At 37.1% G+C, this 22,594-nt stretch overlaps 2 protein-coding genes across 2 annotated transcripts in view; one reads left to right on the top strand and one right to left on the bottom strand.

Annotated features, from left to right (window-relative positions):
* Positions 1 to 10,553, bottom strand: part of CWC27 (CWC27 spliceosome associated cyclophilin) — a 195,651-nt gene extending 185,098 nt beyond the window's left edge. Inside the window, exons 1-2 of the mRNA XM_027605258.1 lie at positions 10,282 to 10,553; positions 1,204 to 1,300 (exon numbers count right to left, since the gene is read on the bottom strand). Coding sequence (XP_027461059.1) covers positions 1,204 to 1,300; positions 10,282 to 10,323 — 139 coding nt within the window. The 5' untranslated portion in view covers positions 10,324 to 10,553. The remainder of the gene's footprint in view (positions 1 to 1,203; positions 1,301 to 10,281) is intronic.
* Positions 10,554 to 10,791: 238 nt separating this feature from the next.
* The window catches only part of SREK1IP1 (SREK1 interacting protein 1), a 45,149-nt gene continuing 33,346 nt past the window's right edge, over positions 10,792 to 22,594 (top strand). Inside the window, exons 1-2 of the mRNA XM_027605260.2 lie at positions 10,792 to 10,957; positions 19,274 to 19,321. Coding sequence (XP_027461061.1) covers positions 10,945 to 10,957; positions 19,274 to 19,321 — 61 coding nt within the window. The 5' untranslated portion in view covers positions 10,792 to 10,944. The remainder of the gene's footprint in view (positions 10,958 to 19,273; positions 19,322 to 22,594) is intronic.

Below are 22,594 nucleotides of genomic sequence, written 5' to 3'. Positions count from 1 at the left end.
TAATTATTATTTGGAGAGCTCTTGCTGTACCCTCTTACTGGTTATATTAGGTTCTCTTTCACACCTTGCTTTTGACTCAAAATGCTGTTTTCTGATACCTGATTAACCTTGTCTGTCCCTACAAATCAGATATAACTTAAAAAGACAATGATTGCCATCACTGGAGATATTCGAAACCATACTCAATGTATTCTAAAAGTCAACAAGTTACAAAAATATTTAGAATGTTTAGTTCTATAAGGGAATATTCTGAAGAAGAAAACACTCAAGTGGATGTATAATTCTGTAAAGTTTAGTGAATGAAAAATAGTCACTTTGTGTCTCAATCTAAAATCATACTGGAAACATTGATAATGACATCACTGAATGCTGGATGGAAGGCTTCATGGAGAAGATGGAATTCTCGACAGAGATTTAAAAGTGGGTAGACTTAAACAGTAAAGAAGGAAAGAAAAAGTATTCCGAAAAGGAGACTGAGGTTATGAATGAAGATATGAGGATGTGTGAAAGTGAAAATGGGAAGGGACTGCTCAGGAAATAAAAATAATAGTCAAGTGAAAGAAACCATATGGTTATTTAGTGCAATGAAAAACAAGGTTGGAAAGCTAGGAAGCCAAGCCGTCTGAGGATTCAGCTGCCAGATGAATAAATAAGAGGGTAAACATTAAAGATGACAGAGAGAAAGACCAGGTAAAAGGCAATCACAATTATGCAGGTGAAAGTCAAGGCAATCTGGTTTAGTTATAGCTGGCAGAGGAAGACAGGAGTAAAGTCCACTAGGCACTTGGATATGTAAATTAAAGTGAAGAAGAGAGGAAATGGCTGGAATTCTAAATTTGATAGTTACTTGGATAGAAGTAACAACTGAAGGGTAAAGAAAATGGAGAACTCAAGGCAATCTTAGGGAGTACCTTTAGAGGATGAAAGAAAGAAGTGGGGAATAGACAAAAAGATAAAAAAGGATCAAAGTTTTACTGGTGAGATAAATTTCTCTGCTAAAGATACATAGATTTGAAAGACAGTCTTTATTTCCTCTCTCTATTTCCTGACAGAGTAGCTCAACACCGTATCACTCATATCAACTCCTATCATTCATCACCACCATTTAACAGCAGGCTTCAGTGTTGTGGAAAGACACACTTCAGTTTATTTGTAAATTAATAAAATTTCTCCTACAGAATAAAACTCAAGAGTTATGATTACCTTCCAAACAAAGCTGAATGAAATTTCTGCAAGCTTTAGGAGCTTCTTTTGACCACAACTCTATGTCAATATCTCCAGCTGTAGTTTTCAATAAAACCTGTAGAAAGAATATAATATCATTATATTAAATTATCATTTTGGCTTGATAATTAGTTGAAAGGCTGCTCAATTTGAAGCATTCATTAATGAGTTTTCAATTTTAAAGTTAAAATTAAAATTAAAAACTTTGCTGGGCTTTTCTTGGTATACTCAAAAAGTACAACAGGGAAAATACAATCTCTTCAACAAATGGTATTGGAAAAACTGGACAGCTAGATGCAAAAGAATGAAACTGGACCATTTTTCTTTTACCATACATAAAAATAAGCTCAAGATGGATTAAAAACTTAAATGTGAGGCCTGAAACCATAAACCTCCTAAGGGAAAAGACAGTAATTTGTCACTGGATTTAGCAACATTTTTGTAGATAATGTCTCTTCAGGCAAGGGCAACAAAAGCAAAAATAAACTATTGGGATTACATCAAAATAAAAAGCTTCTGCACAGCAAAGGTAACTATCAGCAATACGAAAAGGTAACCTAATGAATGGGAGAAGATATTTGCAAATGATATATCTGATAAGGAGTTAATAACCAAAATACATAAAGAATTTATACAACCCAACACCAAAACAAACACCAAATAATCTGATTAAAAATGGGTAGAGGACCTAAACAGACATTGTTCCAAAGAAGACATACAGATGGCCAACAGACACATGAAATGGTGCTCAAATCAGTTGAGCAATGCAAATACTCAAGGAAATGTAAACCAAAACCACAATGAGATGTTACCTCACACCTGTGAGAATGGCTAGGATCAAAAAGACAAGAAATAACAAATGTTGGCAAAGATTTAGAGAAAAAGGAACACTCATGCACTGTTGGTAGGAATGCAAACTGCTGTAGCCACTGTGAAAAGCAGTATAGAGGTTACTTAAAAAATTGAAAATAGAATTACCATATGATCCAGTGATTCCATTACTGAGTATTTACCCTAAGAAAATAAAAACACTAATTTGAAAAGATATATGCACCCCTATGTTTATAGCAGCAGTAATTATAATAGCTAAGATATGGAAGCAACCCAAGTGTCCATCCATAGATGAATGGATAAAAGAAGCGGTATAGATGTGTGTGTGTGTATGTGTGTGTACATGTATATATGTAAATGTACATGTATATATACAAAGATACACACACATATATATGTGGTAGTAGAATATTAGTCATATAAAAGAATGAAATATTGCCATTTAAAGCAATATGGATGGAGAAAGATGGTATAACAATGCTAAATGAAGTAAGTCCAACACAATAAGAAAAATACATATGTTCTCACACATATGTAGAATTTAAGAAACAAAACAAACAGAAAAAAAGAAAAAAAAAACCTCAGACCCTTAAATACTGAGAACAAAACGGTGGCTGTCAGAGGGGAAGTGGGGGTGGTGAGATAGATAAAGAGGATTAAAGAATACATTTATTTTGAGCAGTGAATACTGTATAGAATTGTTGACTCATTCTACCATTCACCTCAAACTAATATAACACTGTATGTTAATTATACTTCGATAAAAAAATTCATTGAATATAAGTCATTATACATTTATATCTTTCAAATACCATTTTTAGAAATCATTTAGGACTTAAGAAAAAATAGCATTACCTTTTTTAATCAGAAAAACTTACTCATTTAAAAATCAATCATTTAAACTCGCTTTAATTAAGATTCTTGCAGCTTTTCTTCCAATAATATTGGCATAGCAAATTAAGAAATTAAAGAACAATGAACCCATGAAATTGTGACACCATAAGACAATTTTACAATTATCTTTTTACATATAAACACTCTACTTTCTCATTCAAAATCATGCCATTCCTGGAGCACCTGGATGGCTCAGTCAGTTAAGTGTCTGACTCTTGATTTTGGCTCAGGTCATGATATCAGGTCATGAGAGTGAGCCCCACACCAGGCTCCATGCTCAGTGGGGAGTCTACTTGAGATTTTCTCTCTCTCTCTCTCCCTCTGCCCCCAGCCCCCACTCTCTCTCTTAAAAAAAAAAAATCATGCCATTCCTAATTTACAATGAAACATTCTTAATCTAATTTTAGGTTAGTATATTACTAAAATGTATTCTCAAAATCACCATCTATAGTCAATGGAATCCTTTGATAGCCTCTTTTCTACCAGCTCATGAAGGTAAGGACTTCTAACTTGGCTTGGCATGAAACAGTACCCAAAAGAAATACTCTATCATGGGCAGCACCTGGGTGGCTCAGTAGGTTAGGCGTCTGCCTTCAGCTCAGGTCATGATCTTGGGGTTCTGGGATCGAGCCCTGCATCAGGCTCCCCGGTCAGCAGGGAGTCTGCTTCTCCCTCTCTCTCCCCGCAAGCTGGTGCACATGCACATGCTCTTGCTCTCTCAAATAAATAAATAAAATCTTAAAAAAAAAGAAAGAACAAAAGAAAGAAAAAAAAAGAAAGAAAGAAAGAAAAGAAAGAAGAAAGAAAGACTCTACCATGACAAACCAACCCAACTGGATTCTCATTTTCTTGGGAGGTATATTTCTGGGATGTAAACTGAGTGGCTGAGTAACTCCCTAGATTGTATCTAGAACACTGGGTGACACCTTCAGATGTTGCATGATAACTGGTGTATATCCCAATCCTAAAAGTACAGTATATCTAAAAAGACAATGTACTGTCTTACCTATTATCCCCTTGTATACTTGAAATAAAATATTACTGTTAAAGGGAACCTACACGTCTTCTCTCCCTTGCAACTCTAATACAATGATTCCAAATTTTTCAAAGTATGCATCCCCATTAGCAAAGAAGAAAAGGGAAGTGGGAAGGGAGGTAAGGAATTGGGCACACAGAGTCCTCAAATATGTACTTTTTTTTTCTCTAGTATTTTAAGGGTCACAGAAGATAAACATTTCAAAGGATTACATAAAAATAGTATTTTTAAATAATTCTTAATCTTCTTTACTAGTGGTAAATTGAAACTTTTTTTTAAATAACAGCATTACTGAGATATAATTCACATACCAAAAAATTCACCTTTTTAAAGTGATTTTTAGTACCATGACCACTATCTAATTCCAGAACATTTCATCACCCCCAAAAGAAACCGCGTCTCCATTAGCAGTCACTCCCTATTTCCTCCTACTCCTATCCCTTGGCAACCACTAATCTACTTTTTCTATCTATGGGTTTGCCTATTGAACTTTTCATATAAGTGGAATCATACAGTATGTGGCTTTTTTTATCTGGCTTCTTTCATTTAGTATAATGTTTTCAAATTGTATAGGTCCATCTTCCTGTTCTATACACTCAGCTTTTAAATGTCCTGAAAATAACAATGGCTTTATATTCTTACTTATAAATATGTCAAGGCACAATATACATTTAAGACAAAGTTCGCCATTAACAATAATTAGAAATCTACATTTCAAATAATTTTCATAATAATTTCTGATTTTTGACATACTTCCCATGCTGAGGTATCAGCTCTACCATTTTCTTATGGTTTGCCTATGTTTACATTATTAATATTATTTTTAATATGAAATTTGTAAGGACTGGTTTAGTTAATCCAGATACCATGAACTGTAAATCCATTTAGCAATGCATTAGGAAAAATTACATCATGATATATAAAAAGCGACTGAATGACTAACTGAATTTATATGTTCCTTTTTATATATAAAATATTACATTTAAACAAGAAAGAAGAAAATAAATACAAACAGAAGAACATAGATTTTTCTCCCTGCATCTCATGCATGGTTTTACATAGCCCCTAAAGTGTACACTCACTGGTTTAGAAACCACTGCTCTAAAGAACAAGCCAATGTACATCATCCCTCCCTTCATAGTCTGTGGAGTCAGGTTGCTCAAATGCCAATACTGACCTTTCCACTTAAGGTAGCTTTGTTACTTTGGACATGATATCTAATATATGTGTTACTCAACTTCCTTATCTAAAAATAGGGACAATAATATTCTTATGTTTGTTGTGAGGACAAAATGATTTATTCTACACAGACTGCTTTGAACAGTACCTGACAAATAGTAAATGCTCAAAAAATGGTAGCTATTATTGTTGTAATTATTATTCTTACGTAATTTTTTTTTGGCTACAGTCAACTTATACCTAGTAAAAAGAATGCATACACGGAGGCACCTGGGTGGCTCAGTTAAGCAGCATCTGCCTTTGACTCAGGTCATGATCTCAGGGTCCTGGGATTGAGCCCCATATCAGGCTCCCTGTTCAGTGGGGAGTCTGCTTCTCCCTCTCCCCACTGCTCCTGCTCTCTCTCTCTCTTAAAAAAAAAAAAAAAAGAATGCATACATGGTTGGGCCCCCTTGCCTACCAGACTTTCTTAATCTTTCCACTGATAAAATACTGAATTAAAAAAGAAGGCACGTGTGGTCAACTAATCTTCAATAAAGCAGGAAAGAATATCCAATGGAAAAAAGATAGTCTCTTTAACAAATGGTGTGGGAAAATTGGACAGCAACATGCAGAAGAATGAAACTGGACTACTTTCTTACACCACACACAAAAATCAACTCAAAATGGATGAAAGATCTAAATGTGAGACAGGAATCCATGGAAATCCTAGAGGAGAACATACGCAGTAACCTCTTCGACATCGGCCACAGCAACTTCTTTCAAGACACATCTCCAAAGGCAAGGGAGACAAAGGCAAAAATGAACTATTGGGACCTCATCAAGATAAAAAGCTTTCACACAGCAATGGAAACAGTCAACAAGACTAAAAGGCAACCTATGGAATGAGGGAAGATATTTGCAAATGTCTTAACAGATAAAGGGCTGGTATCCAAAATCTATAAAGAACTTATCAAACTCAACACCCAAAAAACAAAAAATTCAGTCTTGAAATGGGCAGAAGACATGAACAGCCACTTCTCCAAAGAAGACATAGAAATGGCCAACAGACACAGGAAAAAAGGTTCAACATCACTCGGCATCAGAGAAATACAAATCAAAACCACAATGAGATACCACCTCACACTGTTCAGAATAGCTAAAATAAGTCAGGAAACAACAGATGTTGGCCAGGATGTGAAGAAAGGGGAGCACTCTTACACTGTTGGTGGGAATGTAAACTGATACAGCTACTCTGGAAAACAGTATGGAGGTTCCTCAAAAGTTAAAAATTGAGTTATCCTATGACCCAGCAATTGCACTACTAGGTATTTATTCAAAGGATACACACATAGCGATTCAAAGGGGCACATGCATCCCAATGTTTAGCAGCAATGTCCACAATAGCCAAACTATGGAAAGAGCCTAGATGTCCCTTGACAGATAAATGGATAAAAAAGATGTGGCGTATTTGTATAATGGAATATTACTCAGCCATCAAAAAGAATGAGATCTTGCCATGTGCAATGATGTGGATGGAACTAGAGGGTATTATGCCAAGTCAAATAAGTCAGTCAGAGAAAGATAAACACCATTTAATTTCACTTATATGTGGAATTTAAGAAACAAAACAGATGAACATAGGGGAAGGGAAGGAAAAATAAAATAAGATGAAAATAGAGAGGGAGGAAAACCATAAGAGACACTGACCTCTAGGAAACAACTCTGAGGGTTGCTGGAGGGGAGGTGGGTGGGGGGAAGGGATAATTGGGTGATGGGTACTAGGGAGGGCACTTGATGTAATGAGCACTGGGCGTTCTATGCAACTGATTAATCACTTAATTCTACCCCTGAAACTAGTAATACAGTATATGTTAACTAAATTGAATTTAAATAAAGAATTAAAAAAAAAAAGGCACGTGGCTTCTTAATCCATACATTTCTCTTGGCCAACTCTACTTTGTGAGGTTTCAGTGGCTCCTTTTCCTAAGGCTCCTAAATAATACTTTGATAATAAAATGTTTCTTAAGAATAAATATATATGAATATGCAATTTAAATTAAGAGATCATAATATGTGGAAATTTCATCTCGAGTGTGTAAGGACATTTCTATCAATGGTACTTTCTGTGCCTCATCTTCAGAGGCAGAGTAACAGCAAAACACAGCACATTTATAGACAATTGCCAGGGGTCTACCACTGATAAAACGTGTCAATGATTTCTCAGTTGATTCTATGCTCTTTGAAGGGAGGAACTTTGTCCCGTTTATTCCGAATATCTCTTTATCCTTTTAGTACCTAATGTATCATTAGACAGCATAGGGACTAAACATTGACTGAGAAAACTTGTTATTATATCTCTTTAAATTCTTTCCAGGCCAACATTTTTGCCATGTGCTCTCTATGGTATACAGCTTTGAAGCTTCGATGTCTGCAATTGGCCTTATGCTGGAAAAAAATCCCCAGTTGTTTTTGAAGGAAAACTTTGACTAGGCCTGATATTCTCTGTAAGCCCAATTCTGTTTCATAAGGACGGTGTTTATCACAGTTAGCTTGTACTTATTTGCATGACTATTTGGTGAATGTGTATTTCATTCCACTGACTCCATGATAATAGGGACAATGCTGGCTTTTCTTTCCCTTGTATCCTTAAAACCTAGCATAGAAGTTGGCATGTGCTAGTTGCTCAATAAACATTTGTTGAATAAAAGATCTCCTGTTCAGGCATGTATCTATGTTAAAGCTTTTCCTGTTTATGACCATGTCAAATCTTCCTCCAGAGTAAAGCAACTAAATCTTCCCTTGACTAGAAGCAGTATAACCTCAAACTCACTGATGCTTAATACTTTAAGAGAAATAGAATATTAATTTATCCATTTATTCATTAAATCAGTACATATCTGAACTCTTCCTACCACGGGTCAAGCATCATTCTAGATGCCAGTCCCTGCCATCATAGTGCTTGCATTCTATGGGGAGAAGGGAAGGGAGAGGACACAATAAACAGTAACTAGTAAGTAGTTAGAAAAAACTGAAGAGGTAAAGGGAGAGGGGCAGAGAATGTTGGGAGGCAGGACATGAATGGGGTTTGCTATTTTACAGAGTAAACAGAAAAGTCCTTTCTGAAAGGGGAACCCTCCTACACTGTTGGTGGGAATGCAAGCTGGTGCAGCCACTCTGGAAAACAGTGTGGAGGTTCCTCAAAAAGTTGAAAATAGAGCTACCCTACGATCCAGCAACTGCACTACTATTTACCTCAACGATACAAATGTAGGGATCCGAAGGGGTACGTGTACCCCGATGTTTATAGAAGCAATGTCCACAATAGCCAAACTATGGAAAGAGCCTAGATGTCCATCAACAGATGAGTGGATAAAGAAGATGTGGTGTGTGTACACACACACACACACACACACACACACACACACACACACACACACACTGGAATATTATTCAGCCATCAAAAAAATAAAATCTTGCCATTTGCAACGATGTGGATGGAACTAGAGGGTATTATGCTAAGTGAAATAAGTTAATCAGAGAAAGACAAGTATCATATAATCTCACTTATATGAGGAATTTGAGAAACAAGACAGAGGATCATAGGGGAAGGGAGGGGAAAATGAAACAAGATGAAACTGGAGAGGAAGACAAACCATAAGAGACTCAATCTCAGGAAACAAACTGAGGGTTGCTGGAGTGGTGGGGGGTGGGAGGGTTGAGGTGACTGGGTGATGGACACTGGGGAGTGTAGGTACTAAGGTGAGCGCTGTGAATTGTGTAAGACTGATGAATCATAGACCTGTACCCCTGAAATAAATAATACATTATATATTAATAAAAAAATTTAAAAAGAAAAGTCCTCTCTGATAAGGAGACATTTGAACAGGCCAAAGAGTATACTAGAGAAAGGAACGGTAAGTGAAGGCCCAGCCTAGAAGGATGAGCAATGTATCCATTCTCTACCAGTGTTTATTAACTGGGGGTGACATTACCCTTAATAAACATTTGGAAATATGAAGAGGGGTATTCTGAGTTTTCACAATGATGTGAGGTAGGGGTGAGGAGTAAGGAGAAGTTCAAACAACGAATTAAAAGAATTGCTCAGCTCAAAATACCCAGTGAAATTTTTGCTGGGGATATCAATTACAGCATTATTGGTTTTCTTTTCAAATTGCCTTCATTATATTATAAAATGTCGACCAACAAAAAATTGCATAAATTATGATACAAGCATGCAACAGAATTGTATCTGATATAAATTTAATTTATCCTAATTCAACTATGTAGTTTCAGCCCCACTATTTTCTCCATTATGCTGGTTCATCATCTTTCATATGTGATATAGACTAGCTCTCAGTTTAAGAATTCAGGTGATACTATATACTTACTGACTCCTCTGCCTCATACTGCCTAGAAAAATCTTAGATGGGAATTGACATACCTTGACCATTAAATCAATCAGGGAATCATTCTCCCATTCTAATGTGGGAACATTTCCCATTCTCTACTTTCTCTGACAATCATCTCATGTTTTAAGACCAGCTCAAAAGAGACCTCATCCATGAAGCTTTTCTCTCCTTTCCCAGTTGCTCACTTTTTAGTGGTACCATAGCACTAGCCTCCTGCTCTCCTTAAGCATGCCTACCAGACATATCACAAGGCTTTTCTCTACCTGCCTGCCTCCCCCCAAAAATCGTAAGTTCTTCCAGAGCAACAACTAGACCTTATCCATCCGTCTTTGTAGCCCCAGCACCTAGTACAGTGCCTGGTGCTTACCAGGCGTTCGATAAATGATTGTTGAACGAATGGAGAAAGAGTAATTTCCAAGTTGAGCAAAAAGGAAAAAAAAAAAGGCGAAATTTAAAATGTACTTAGGTTTGTACCTAAGACCCTAAAAAACGCCTGCATGAGTTAGGCTGAAGCAAGAAATAGGACCAGACGGCTGGTAGACGGAGAAATCAGCATTTGAGGACTTTTTCAAAGTATTTGCTGAGAGGTGTCAATAGATGGTCTTCGACGCAATCCTGTTAAGAGCAAGAGTAAGGGACATGACTTCTTGTGATCTTTTCCAACGCTAAGACCCCAGAACTCCCTTAGTCGGTGAGGAGCCCCGGTACCCTAGATGAGGCTCTCACCTTCCCGTTGGTGGGAGGCTCCTGGATGTAGATGTTGCTCATGCTGGGCAGTGCTCAGGACTCTGCTTCTAATTGGGAATGAGAACGGAGGGCCAATCACTAAAGCTGTCCACCGATCAGTGCACCCTTCCTTCAATCGGGTGGTCGCAGAAAGCTCCAGTTTGTCAGTGTCGCCAAGACTGCAACAACAAGCACTCTCCCTCCACCAAACTAGTTCCTCACGGACGCCTCCATGTCGCTCCTGGACCAGAGCACCGCTAATCCTGAGAAGGGGGATTCCGATGACCTTCAGGGAAGGAGAAAATATTATTAAGAACCCACAGATTAACTTAATTTGTGTTACAATTTTTAAATGCAGTCTATAAATCCTGGTGTTGTTTACCTCAGTACACGTATGTGCAGGTCTCATTCACCCCCCCCCAAGCATGCAGCAATGGTTCGGACCATGTGTGTTCTGTATTACGACTCTCCGGGAAACTGAATCAACGCGACTTGGTTCCGCTATCGCCGGAGGCCTTCCTGTGCCTTCCTGTACTGTCACCGAGGTCCCGCGGCGCCGGTGGGAGAAAGAGGCCGCCCTCGCCGTTTGTTGTCCTCGCTGCAGGTGGGAGGCGGGCGTCCTCTCGAAAGCCTACGGCTCCTGTGACCCCTCTTACCAGCGCCATGGCAGTCCCAGGTGAAGACCGACGCCAGGGCCCGTAGGTCTAGACGAGGAAGGGAGCGGGTAGGGTAGGTTGGGGTGCGCTGGGCTCGGGAGTAGCGCCCATGGGGATTGAGGCGGGGGCGTTAAAATTAACAGGTTCGTTTGGTCTACATGAAAAAGTTTACACTCCAAAAATAATCTCTGAAGGGAAGAACGAACGACAGAAACGGTCTCCCCCACCCCAGTCGAGCTCCCGCGGCGCTGGATGGATTACCGGGAAAGTGTGTCGTGGGGGGAGGAGGGCCGGGAACTGGAGGCCTAGGGGGCGAGGAGCCGAGAAAAACGGACTTAACTTCGGTATGGCTTGAAAATAAAATTCAGGTGGCAACACTTGACAGACCCAAGTAGCCGGAGGCATTGTTTGTGGTGGAAGTCGCAGGGACGAAATTGACGTCTGGGCTTCTACTCTCTCTTCCTATTGTACGGAGTTCCTGTGTGGCAGTGGACCGGTTGCTTTCCCCCTCTGGGCCTCTCTTTGTGCATCTATAAAGGAAGATTTGCTCCTTTATGTCTGTGGTTTCTTCCAGCTCTCAGGTTCTGTGTCCAGTGGGTACCGACCTAAAAACAGTGAACCCTACGAAATAAGTGCTTCAGAGATTTCTGGTCCACAACTACCAGCTTGCTTGGAAGTTCTAGTCGGGGAGGGCATCTGCTTAAACCAGGTTTGCTGTGATGTCTTCTGAAGAACCCTGGTTGCAGGAGTTATTTTGAGAATTATATCCCTACCCCCCACCCCCAAACCTACAGCTTGGAGATTCACTATGCTCTTTAGTATATGAAAGACTAAGAAGTGCTGTGGTTCAGAAGCCCTAACTTTGTTTTAACCTACCCTTCCCAGTATTGTTTAACCATGTTTGTACCGTGGCAACCTTTTCTGAACTATATTTTACGGTTCACTGTTACAAGGATATTGTGCTTTTCTAACCACTGCAGTTTTGGGAGGAGGCGGAATTAAGAGAGAGGAAAGATACACTCATTCATACACAGAACAATCTTTACTGAAAGTGCCTACCACGTGTTAGGCAATGTGCTAGGCAGTGGGAATACAAAGGTGAACAAGACAGTTGCTCTTCACACAGAACTTAGAATTTAGCAATAGAGAGGAAGGACCAGAAAGTCAGACATGTATGGCAGGGGAAATTTGAAGCCTTCAGGAGCACATAGTAAGGGCACCTCACAGAAGACTGGAGGGGCTAGGAAGATGGACTTCCTAGAGGATGTGGCATTTAGGATGAATCTTGAAGAATTCCAGGAGGGTTGGAGTGGTGACAGAGGAAGTTGCCCCCTGAGGGACTGGATATGTAAAGGAAGAGGAAATGTATGAGAAGAGGAAATAAAAGAAGTAAAAGATACTCCCTATAAATGGAACTCAGAATACAAATGGGAGAGAAGTGAGAAATTAACTAGGGAGTTAATAACAGTAGCTAATATTTACTAATGTATCAGATGTGTAAGTAGCATTTACTGTGTATCAGATGTGTCAGTGTGTCAAGCATTGTATTTTATCTCATTTAATCTCAGTCCGCACTGTAAGATAAGTATTAATACTTCAATTTTATATGAGGATACTGAGGGATAAACAAATCAAATCACTTGCTGATTAAGGGATAGTAAGTGACAGGTCAGTGGGGCTCTTCTAGGCCCCATGCACTTACTCATCTTGCCATGTTATAGTATATTTTACAAGATAGTTTCCATCTCTTAAAGGACCTTGTAAGCCATGACAGTTTGGATATTTTCCCAAGGACTATAGGAAGCCATTTAAGAGTTTTAAGACATTCATATTTTGGAAAGATCATTCTGGCTGTACAGTAGATTGGAAGGAAGCTAGTTTGGAGACAAGGTCACCAATTAGTAAATTCTGGTAAGTTATGGTGATGCTTCAGGTATGGTATCAGGAAAGGAGAGAAGTACATGGATTGGAGATAGATTTTTGATGGTAGACTCACTAGGAATCAGTGATTGATCCAGTGTAGGTGGGTAAGACAGGAAGTGGGGTTTCACTGTTACTGGATTGGGTGGGGCCATTTACTAATATAGGCAATACCTGAGAAGGAGCAGGTTTTAGGGGGATGATGAGAATTTCAGTTTGGGGTTTGTGTTAAGGTATAGTCAGACATATGAATGGAAATATCTAGTAGGTAGTAAGAGAAAATTTGTAGCTTAGGAAAGAAGCCAGAGTCGAAGACCACAATTTGAGTCATCCACAGATGTAATAGGAGTTAAGACCATTGTAGTGGCTGCCTGTGCTCAGGTGGAGTGAGTAGGGTGTGAAGGAAGGGTCTGTGGCTGCAGCCTGGAGCTTATCAACCTGTAAGGAGCTAGCAGAGGAAGGCCGGTCTGCACAGTAGATTGCCTAGGCGTCCTGAGCCTTCACATCAGCCCTGGTGATCCTTGTATTGCACCACTACATCTAGAGTTGAGTTGCTGTCACTGTTGGTTTTATTACTTGAGCAAGCGTTTTGAGCACCTACATGGTATAGACACTCTAGGGGACACAACATCACATCTTGTGTTCTCATGAAACTCAAGTCTAATAATAAAAATGGGGTGCTTAAGAAAGAAGAAAAAAAGTGATTTTTAAAAAGTCCTTATTGGAATTGCCTTAAACTTAGACAAGTGTTATAGATATGTTAGCCTTCTTCTGATTCAAAATAATACTCCAAAGTGTAATAATCTTAAATTGTGCCATTAAGCTAGATGGCAAGACATGGAAAGACTGTTTAAACCCAGCAAAAATTGAGATAATAGACATGACAGCACTGTAAGAGTACAATGCAAGTACCATTAGGAAATAGAGATACAGAAAATGTTGAGATAATTTCTTGCGTGATCGATCCAGGTAGTGGATTAAAGAAAAATAAGGCTCCATCAGAAACCATTTGAGATAATTATTGAGAAGGCCAAGTATTAAGTTATGCTCTTTTATTTTTAGGTATAATGCTCATATGGATTCAGTGTGGCATTTATCGGGTGGTCTTGCTAGTGATTATTATGAGATAAGACTATAAAGTGACGAGGATGCTTTCCACAAGTGAAAATCAGCCTCTTCTGTTTTATGGTCGCCTACTTCAGCTGTTTTTCCACAGCATTATGTGTAAGCATACACCATTACGTAGGCAACACAACGAAATGTGTACTTTCTTAGGGAAATCGTAGACTCTTAGTTGTTATTTTAAAAATGACATTTAAGGGGCGCCTGGGTGGCTCAGACAGTTAAGCATCTACCTTTGGCACAGGTCATGACCCCAGGGTCCTGGGATGGAGCCCCACATTAGGTTCCCTGCTCAGCGGGGAGTCTGCTTTTCCCTCTCCCTCTGTTGCTCCCCCCTGTTTGTGCTCGCTCTCTTCCTCTCTCTCTCTCAAAATAAATAAAATCTTTAAAAAAATAAAAAATAAAAATGAGATTTAAATACAGGTTTCAGTGAAGTTGACTTTGTTTTAGAAACTACTTTGCCCATTCACAGTTGTTGACATTAGTTCTGACAGTCATGTTGATGATTCACCGTTCCCCATGAAGAATCCACCTGACACCCAGTGGCAGTGTATGTTACTGATGTTGCTGGCACAAAAACTTTTTCTCTCATTCAGTAAAATCTATATAGCCAAGATAGGGAATTTTCTGTACCCAAATTAACATTACATCTGGCATATAAAAGTGAGTCAAATTTTTAAAACACATTACTTTAACATCTTAGTAATAAAAGAATTCTAAATCACAATGCATCCAATTGCTTTTCACTCCTAAACAGTACATATTTTCTTTTCTCTCTAGTCTATGCTGCACATTGCTGCTGAAATAATCTTCCTTAACTATATATCTGATCCTGTCATTCCTGGGGAAGGGGGGAGTGGGTGGTAAGGAGTTAGTTCTTGGCCCCTATTTGTGAATTTCATATTTCTCTATCACCCAGATCAGGGTTTTAAATATTTCCATCACCGTAGGAAGGTCCCTTACGCCTTTGTCATTTCCCCCTTTCCTTGCCTAAATAACCATTATTTTTATTTCAATTGTCCTTTTTTAAAAAATTATCCTTCTTTTATAACTGTTATTCCAGTGCCTGTCATTTCTCAGATGGGCCAGTGACACTGCAGACTCTAGTTTCACAACTAGTAACTGGGAGCTACATACGTTACTGATTCCCAAGTGAGGAAGTATTTTCTTAAGTCTCTAACCTCAGAGCAACAAGCATTTGTTGAAAACATATAGCAGGGCTATACCATGCTAAGCAGTGAGTTGTATACAGAATTGAATGGCATGTTCTGGAAGCTAGAGAAACTAGCTTTTTCTACTCCTTTAAGTTCCTGGGAGGTAAAAGGCAGCCATTTACCTGAGCCCTTACCTGACACTCAAGTTATTTAACAGAGCTCTAGATCCAGAGTAAGCCCTTGCTAATATTTAACAAGTAAAGAGATAAAGACCTCTGCAATTTATTCCTAAAGCCATCAGCTAATAAAATTTTATTATAAATCTGTAATGTAGCTTCTCTGAAGAATTTACAAATGCAGTTACTGCCTTTGTTAAGGAATCTTGCACAGCAGCAACTCTTCTTTATGTTGGGTTGTTTGAGGGAGGTTTTTAGTTTGGTTTTTGAGAAGGGAATTCATTCACATGCTTCAGATTTTAAAAGCTACCAAAAGGTGTGTAGTGACATATCTCTCACCCTTTCTATCCCTGGAGGCACTTCTTTTTTCAGCTAATTTATATTCTTAGAGATCTTTTTTGTATCTCTCCATCTATCTATAAATAAAATCTACATATAATTTGTATTTTATCTATATCAAATCTTCTTTCATACAAATGGCAACATACCACAAGCACTGTTCTATACCTTGCTTTTTTTCTTTATATCTTAGAGATCATCAGATATCATTAAGTAAAGACTAACCATACTTTATGTCTAAATTATTTCCACTCTTTTACTATTACAAATGATGCTGTAGTGAATAACTTTGTATATAAGTCAATGTAAGTCACTATGCATTTGTGCAAGCAAATTGAGAAGATTCATTCCCAAATGGGGAAGTGCTAGGTCAAAGTAGTATGTACATTTATAGTTCTGATAGGTTTTGTCAGTTTGCTTTCCATAGGGGTGATATTGATCTGCACTACTATTCACTGTATGGGAGTGTGTCTGCCCCATACTCTTTTCAACCCTTTCTTTGCTATTCTGATAAGGGAAAATGTAATCTCAGTGTAGATTTTAATGTACATTTCACTTATTATGAGTAAGGATGAGCATCTCCGTGTTTCAAACTTGTTTCTGTTCCTGTGAGCTTTCTGTTTAGCTCCTTTGCTGATTTTTTTTTTCCTGTTGGTTGTTGGTTTTTTTCGTAATGATTTTCTGTGTTTTATATGGTAGGCATAATTGCCCTTTATTGGTGCTATGAGTTGCAAATATTGGTTCCTACATTTTCATGTGTCTTTTGAGTTTGTTTTATCTGGTCTTTGCCATTTTTTTTAATGTAGGCAATTTTATAAGTTTTTATTCAATGGTTTTAGGATTGTAGGTCATGATTACAAAGGAACATTTGGAGGGAGGCAGGCTCTATTACTGTGAACAGTGTTAGCAAACTTTAAAGAGGAATGGAACGAAGAACAGCGTGAGAACCTCAGATGGGGAAATGGATAACTTCTAATTGAAGTAATAGGGGCCTCTCAATATGGCCTTGCTATTCAGTTTGACATGGATCTTGGGTACCAGAGTTCTTGTTCCAAACAACAGAAACTGCCTAGTTAATTGAAGAAGAAAATGAAAGATCTCAGGATGCTCACAGAATGTAAGCAAAGGCTAGATAACAGCCTTGGAAAACAGATGAGACCAAGGGCATCCATAGCCAAGATGGTACACAGCCCCAGACCTGGTTAGGAGTCTGCTCTCTGTGGCAGTGGCATCACTGCATCTTGACAGGAGAATGAATGAAATGTCCCCACTTCATTGTGTCACTTGTCTCAGATTTATTGTATCAGAGGCATCAGATTCAACGTCCTAGGTAGAAGCATTCATTTGGCCCAGCAGTCATGAAAATTAGGACAAATGAAGCTTGAAATTTTAAGTCAACCAAAAACTAGTGAGGACATAGTTAAATACGGAGTTATTTATTTAGTTCTCATCTTATTGTCCTATCATGTAAAAGTTACAACTTTGTTAAAGAAGATGACCTACTTGGAAAAAGTTTGATATTTCATTCATTCTAAAAATATGAGATAGAGTTCGTCATAAGTAAGTTAATTTCTCATAAGTGCTGAGATGAGATCATTTCAGATTTGTCCATTACAACATTTTTAGTTTATTGTAGGAATGGTAATGTTGCATTCAGAACAGTTTTGTTCTGTCTCATTCAGCCTCTATGGTTTCTATGGAAACAGACTTAACACTGACCTGGATGCTCTGAGCTTTTTTCCCAACAGGCAATTATTTCATAATGAAAGAGCCTCAGATGTTATTATGAATCCAGTGTTATACCACAATTCTGCTACAGTGCAGCATATGCATTCCTACTCTATGCAATACAAACCACAGGGTTTATGAGAAAAAGTGAGATTGGGGCACAATAGTCAAAAACTTCATCAGTGATACATAAAAAATGATAGAAACCTAGTAGCAGTAGCACAGTTTTGCACATGTTAATTGGTTAAAAGGTACATAAATAATATAATAAATAGGGTACTATACCTTGTAAAAGACCTGAAGTTTGCTGTGGAAGCAGACTTCGTAAGAATTGCAGTTTGTGAATTGTTCCAAAGTAATGGTGGCGGAAGAGGACGATGTGAAATCAGATCAGTTATAACACCTTATGTGGATGGGCACTGTTCACAGCACACACGCTGAACTGAGGTCCCTAGAAACATTTTGGGGTGTGTTCTTGCATGTGTTCTGTATATTCCTATGAGCCTCAGAGCAACTGGATAGCACTTTCTGCATTCACCTAGTGTTTTTCATGGACAAAAGTCACATTATGTTCAAATCATTCTCTCTTATGTCAACTGTATTGGAACAAATTTATGTTTTTAAAACAAGCATTATAGCACACCTGACTGTATTTTTTACTAGAATAACAGTAATGTGTATTTTAAAGTAAATTTGGGATTATGGAAAAATGACTAGTGTTTTGACTTCATAACAGTGAAGAGATAGTTTAAAAGTGATCTTTTTGTTTTAAAATTAACACTATTTTATATTTGTGTTCTATGTACTCTATTAGTGAGTTTGGGTTATATCTCCATATGAAGAATTTAGGAGTTAGATGCCTTGCATTAATGTGCTACAGTTTGGGTGATCTTGAAAACATTATGCCAAGTAAAATAATTCAGACATGAAAGGATAAATATTGTATGATTCCACTTATATGAGATTCCTAGAACAGGTACATTTATAGAGGCAGAAAGTAGGATGGAGAGTACCATGGGCTCGAGGGAAGGGGGACTGGGCAGTTATCATTTAATGGGTATAGTTAGTGTTTGGGATGATGAAAGATTTTGGAAATAGTGGTGATGGTTGTACAACCTTGTGAATGTACTTCATGCCACTGAATTCCACACTTAAAAATTGTTAAGGTGATAAATTTTATGTATATTTTAATTACAAAATCAATTTTAATTTATTTCATCTGTTATTCTATTCCAGCATTGCTTGCATGTAGCATTAATGATACAGAGATACTATAAATATTTCTAAACATTGATCAGACTGAATATATGACTAGCAGTTTGTTTTCTCTTGTCAGAATCTGATTGCTGAATTCAGATGTTTCTTAGAATAGCTGGCAATTAAAGTGTTTTTCTGGATTTTTACCAATTACTTTTAAAAAGTCAGTTTGTTTTTCTTCTAAGGGAGAGCAGAAAAACATTTGTTATCTCTAATGTTCATATATATGTATATATAATAACTAGCATATATAGTGAATATGTGTATGCATATACATATATAGCTAATTATTTACATTTGAGGGACAAGCTAAAATACTCTGCAATTTCTTCCTCAGTGTTCTAGAATTCCTGGAATGTTTAAGCTCTTGACTATAACACTGCATTTCTGTTAAAGAAAAATATATTCTGAAATTCTTGAAATATTGTCAAAGAAAATAATTTGAATAAATTGTTTTTTTCCAGTGATTTCTAGCATTCATAACAATTCAATGAATAGTGTTACTAATTTGGGTCAGGAATGATTTTTCTTTAAAGAAAGAAATTCTACAATAAGAGGTTTCTTAGCTTTTTCATGTGATGAAATTCTTATGTTTCTTCTTTTTATATGTCTCCTAAAATGTCATCCAATTTTATTTCAGGTTGCAACAAGGATAGTGTCCGAGCCGGCTGTAAAAAATGTGGCTATCGTAAGTACATTAAAAAATAATATTTCAAAGAGTGAATCATTGCCTCTTTGGGCAGTGTGATTTGGCATCCTGATTTTAGTGCTCTGATTTCAGCATAGTTCTGTAACCCCATTATTTAGCCCGGGTTTGCAGATGATTCAGAAATTTCCCTGTCAGCTCTAAATGGTTCCTTTCTTCCCTGCTGTAGACTTAGTGACAGGTGGCTATATATCTAGTGACTAGCAAAGATGTCAAGTACAAGTGGAGTAGATTTAGGAGACTGGAGAAAGTATATTCCAAAAAAAAAAAAAAAAAAAAAGGACACATATACTTAATCTTTTACTCCTTGTCTTTCTAGATACTGGATGAAGAGGGGAAAGCAATGAAAAGTATTTATGAAGGGTTTTCCTGTTGAATGAGTTTAGTCTTTTTAAGGATGAAATTGGTCCTAGAATTTCTGCTCACAGGCAAAAGTTGATGAAACAGTCATTAATCTCTATTATGATCAATGAAATGGAATAAAAAATAAACTTTACCATGTGCAATTATGTAGCTTAAATTTGTAATTATGTACCACAAACAAATATCATTTCTTTAGTTAAATGTAACAATTCCTTAAGCTTTGATAACAGCGAGAACAGTATCATTTGTTGTTTTATAAATTGGAGACCATGCACATGAGCCTGGATTATGGTTAATACTCCATATAAAATTAATTAATTAATTAATTTACATAGAAGTATAGTTACATTTGATGCACAATGTTACATGAGCTTTAGATGTACAACCTAATGATTTGTTAAGTTTATACTTCAGGCTGTGCTCACCACAAATGTTACCATCAGTCACCATATTAGTGCTATTACAATACCATTGACTGTATTCCCAGTGCTGTACAGAAAAGTTATTTTTATTTTTTTATTTTTTATTTTTTTAAAGATTTTATTTATTTATTTGACAGAGAGAGACACAGCAAGAGCAGGAACACAAGGAGGGGGAATGGGAGAGGGAGAAGCAGGCTTCCCGCCAAGCAGGGAGCCCAATGTGGGGCTCAATCCCAGGACCCTGGGATCACGACCTGAGCCGAAGGCAGACACTTAACTGGCTGAGCCACCCAGGCACCTCCAGAAAAGTTATTTTTAAAAAGATAAATGTGATGTAAAAAAAAAAAGATAGCCACGCAAGAACATGTGATAAGAGAGCACTCTTATCATAAGGCTTCATTAAAAGGGCTCATAATGAAAGCATGCTGAGAGTACCAAGTCACATTCCTCCAAGCAAAGGCTGAAATGTGGCACAGGGGAATCTTGCTCAGTTAGCAGAAGTGAGCAATAAGCATACATAGCCTTCACTTAAATTAAAACTCCTGAAGAATATACTTTCATGCAAGAAATGGCTGCAGTGAAATCTTTTCTGTTTTAAACTTGTTTGTATTTATTTCTGCTTTGTTTCCTTTCTTTGAATCTTTGCTAATTTCCATGTTTTGTTTCTTGATTTAGGACTTAAGAACCTACTCACTCATGCTCTCTCTCTATATATGCTGTTTTATTTACTTCAAAATCTAGAACGGATTTTCCAATCTGTCTATAAATACCAGTTTATCTACTTGGACTTCTTTTTAATTTTTAACTTAAGACTTGTAAGAAAATAGGGGTGCCTGGGTAGCTCAGTCAGTTAAGCATCTGCCTTCCACTTGGGTCATGATCTCAGGGTCCTGGGATCAAGCCCAGCATCAGGCTTGTTGCTCAGCAGAGGAGTCTGCTTCCCCTCTCCCTCTGCCTGCCGCTCCCTCTGCTTATTCTCTCTCCCTCTCTATCTCTGTCAAATAAATAAATAAAAATCTTAAAAAAAAAAAAAACTTGTAGGAAAATAATAAAAATAAGTTTTTGGAAATAGAGTATTTGTTGATCTAGTCTCCTTACTGCTATTTTATTTTAAACAATGATGGAAGTATCTGTAGTAATAAGAATTTTTTTTAGAGAAGCCAAGTAAGCAGATAGGTTTGGCAGTCTTTCTAAGTTTAGTTCCTTCTGCTTTATTATTTTAATCTATTATTTTAGTGGTTAAGTTATTAAATAACTTCTCATTCAGTAATACTTCCCTTCTGGGTTAAACTTACATCTTATACCTTTTAAAGATGAAGGTCTTTTGAATTTACATGTCTTTCTGATAGAGACTACATTTTAAAAATTACCTGTTATTTGTAGGGCAGAATCTTTGTATTGATAGTAGTAGATGTAAGAGAAAAGTCCACAAAACTCTTTGAAATGTTTTTAATGCCTAAAAATGTGCATATTCATCATTCAGTTACAAAAGAATATTGTCTCTCTAGTGTTGTGAAGCTAATGGTTTAGGTTGTACTATTTTAAAATTTTTAATACTTGATTGAAAAAGATTTTATTGTCAGTATGTTTCAATAGTGTTTATATTATTTTTTAAAAGTTTCAAGTTAAGGATGAATGTGTTACTAAATAACATGGATGTCACTTTTTCATGGCAGTTTCCTCAACAAAATAAGAACTGTTATTTCTATGATAAGTTTTGAATTTTTTTGGAGTTGGCAACTTCTGAATATTTAAAAGCTACAAGGACACTAAGCCTTTTTCCATGGAATAAATGTCTCAAATAATTATGATAGTTCTCAGAAAATATACCTTTAAAAAGTTCAGTATAGTATACTCAGTAGTTGAGCATTTGATCATAGCAGCAGGAAATAAAAACATACCTAAGTACCTTTAATGTTTTATTTAACTTAAAATGCTAATCTATTGATAGACATTCATGACCTTTTCTTTGCCTGTGGGTCTGCTCATTATTGTTTCTCATAGACTTTTAAGTGCAAATATCTGAAATGCATTTCCTACTTTTTATAGTTTGTTTTTTCAAAGATAAGCAAGCAGTGAGAATAATAAATCTGAGTGCAAAATTGTTTTATCATTTGTTCTCACTAGTGGTAATACTGCCCCACTGGAAATCTGTGGACTTTTTTTTTTTTTAAAGTTGTCCATATGGGGTTGAGTGCAACAGTAGGACATTTAGTATGTAGGCTGTAGTGATTATAAACGTCCTGTGATGTATAGGGCAATATTGGACAGTGAAGAATTGCCTGCCTCAAAATGACAGTGGCACCCCCTTTGAGAAATAGGTACTTTTTCTCATTGTTTTAGATTTTTTTTCTCTATCTTGTACAGTCGTGTTCCAGTACCTAATTTGAAAACTGCTTTTAAAAATAATTCGTTTAAATCAGGTGTTTCTAAAAGTACAACTTTGTTTTATAGAAACAACCACTCTTTT

Source organism: Zalophus californianus, chromosome 5 (genome assembly GCF_009762305.2).
Source record: "Zalophus californianus isolate mZalCal1 chromosome 5, mZalCal1.pri.v2, whole genome shotgun sequence".
In the NCBI taxonomy this organism is placed as follows: domain Eukaryota; kingdom Metazoa; phylum Chordata; class Mammalia; order Carnivora; family Otariidae; genus Zalophus; species Zalophus californianus.
The sequence above is the reverse complement of the archived record's forward strand: the minus strand, read 5'-3'. Positions and strand labels throughout refer to the sequence as shown.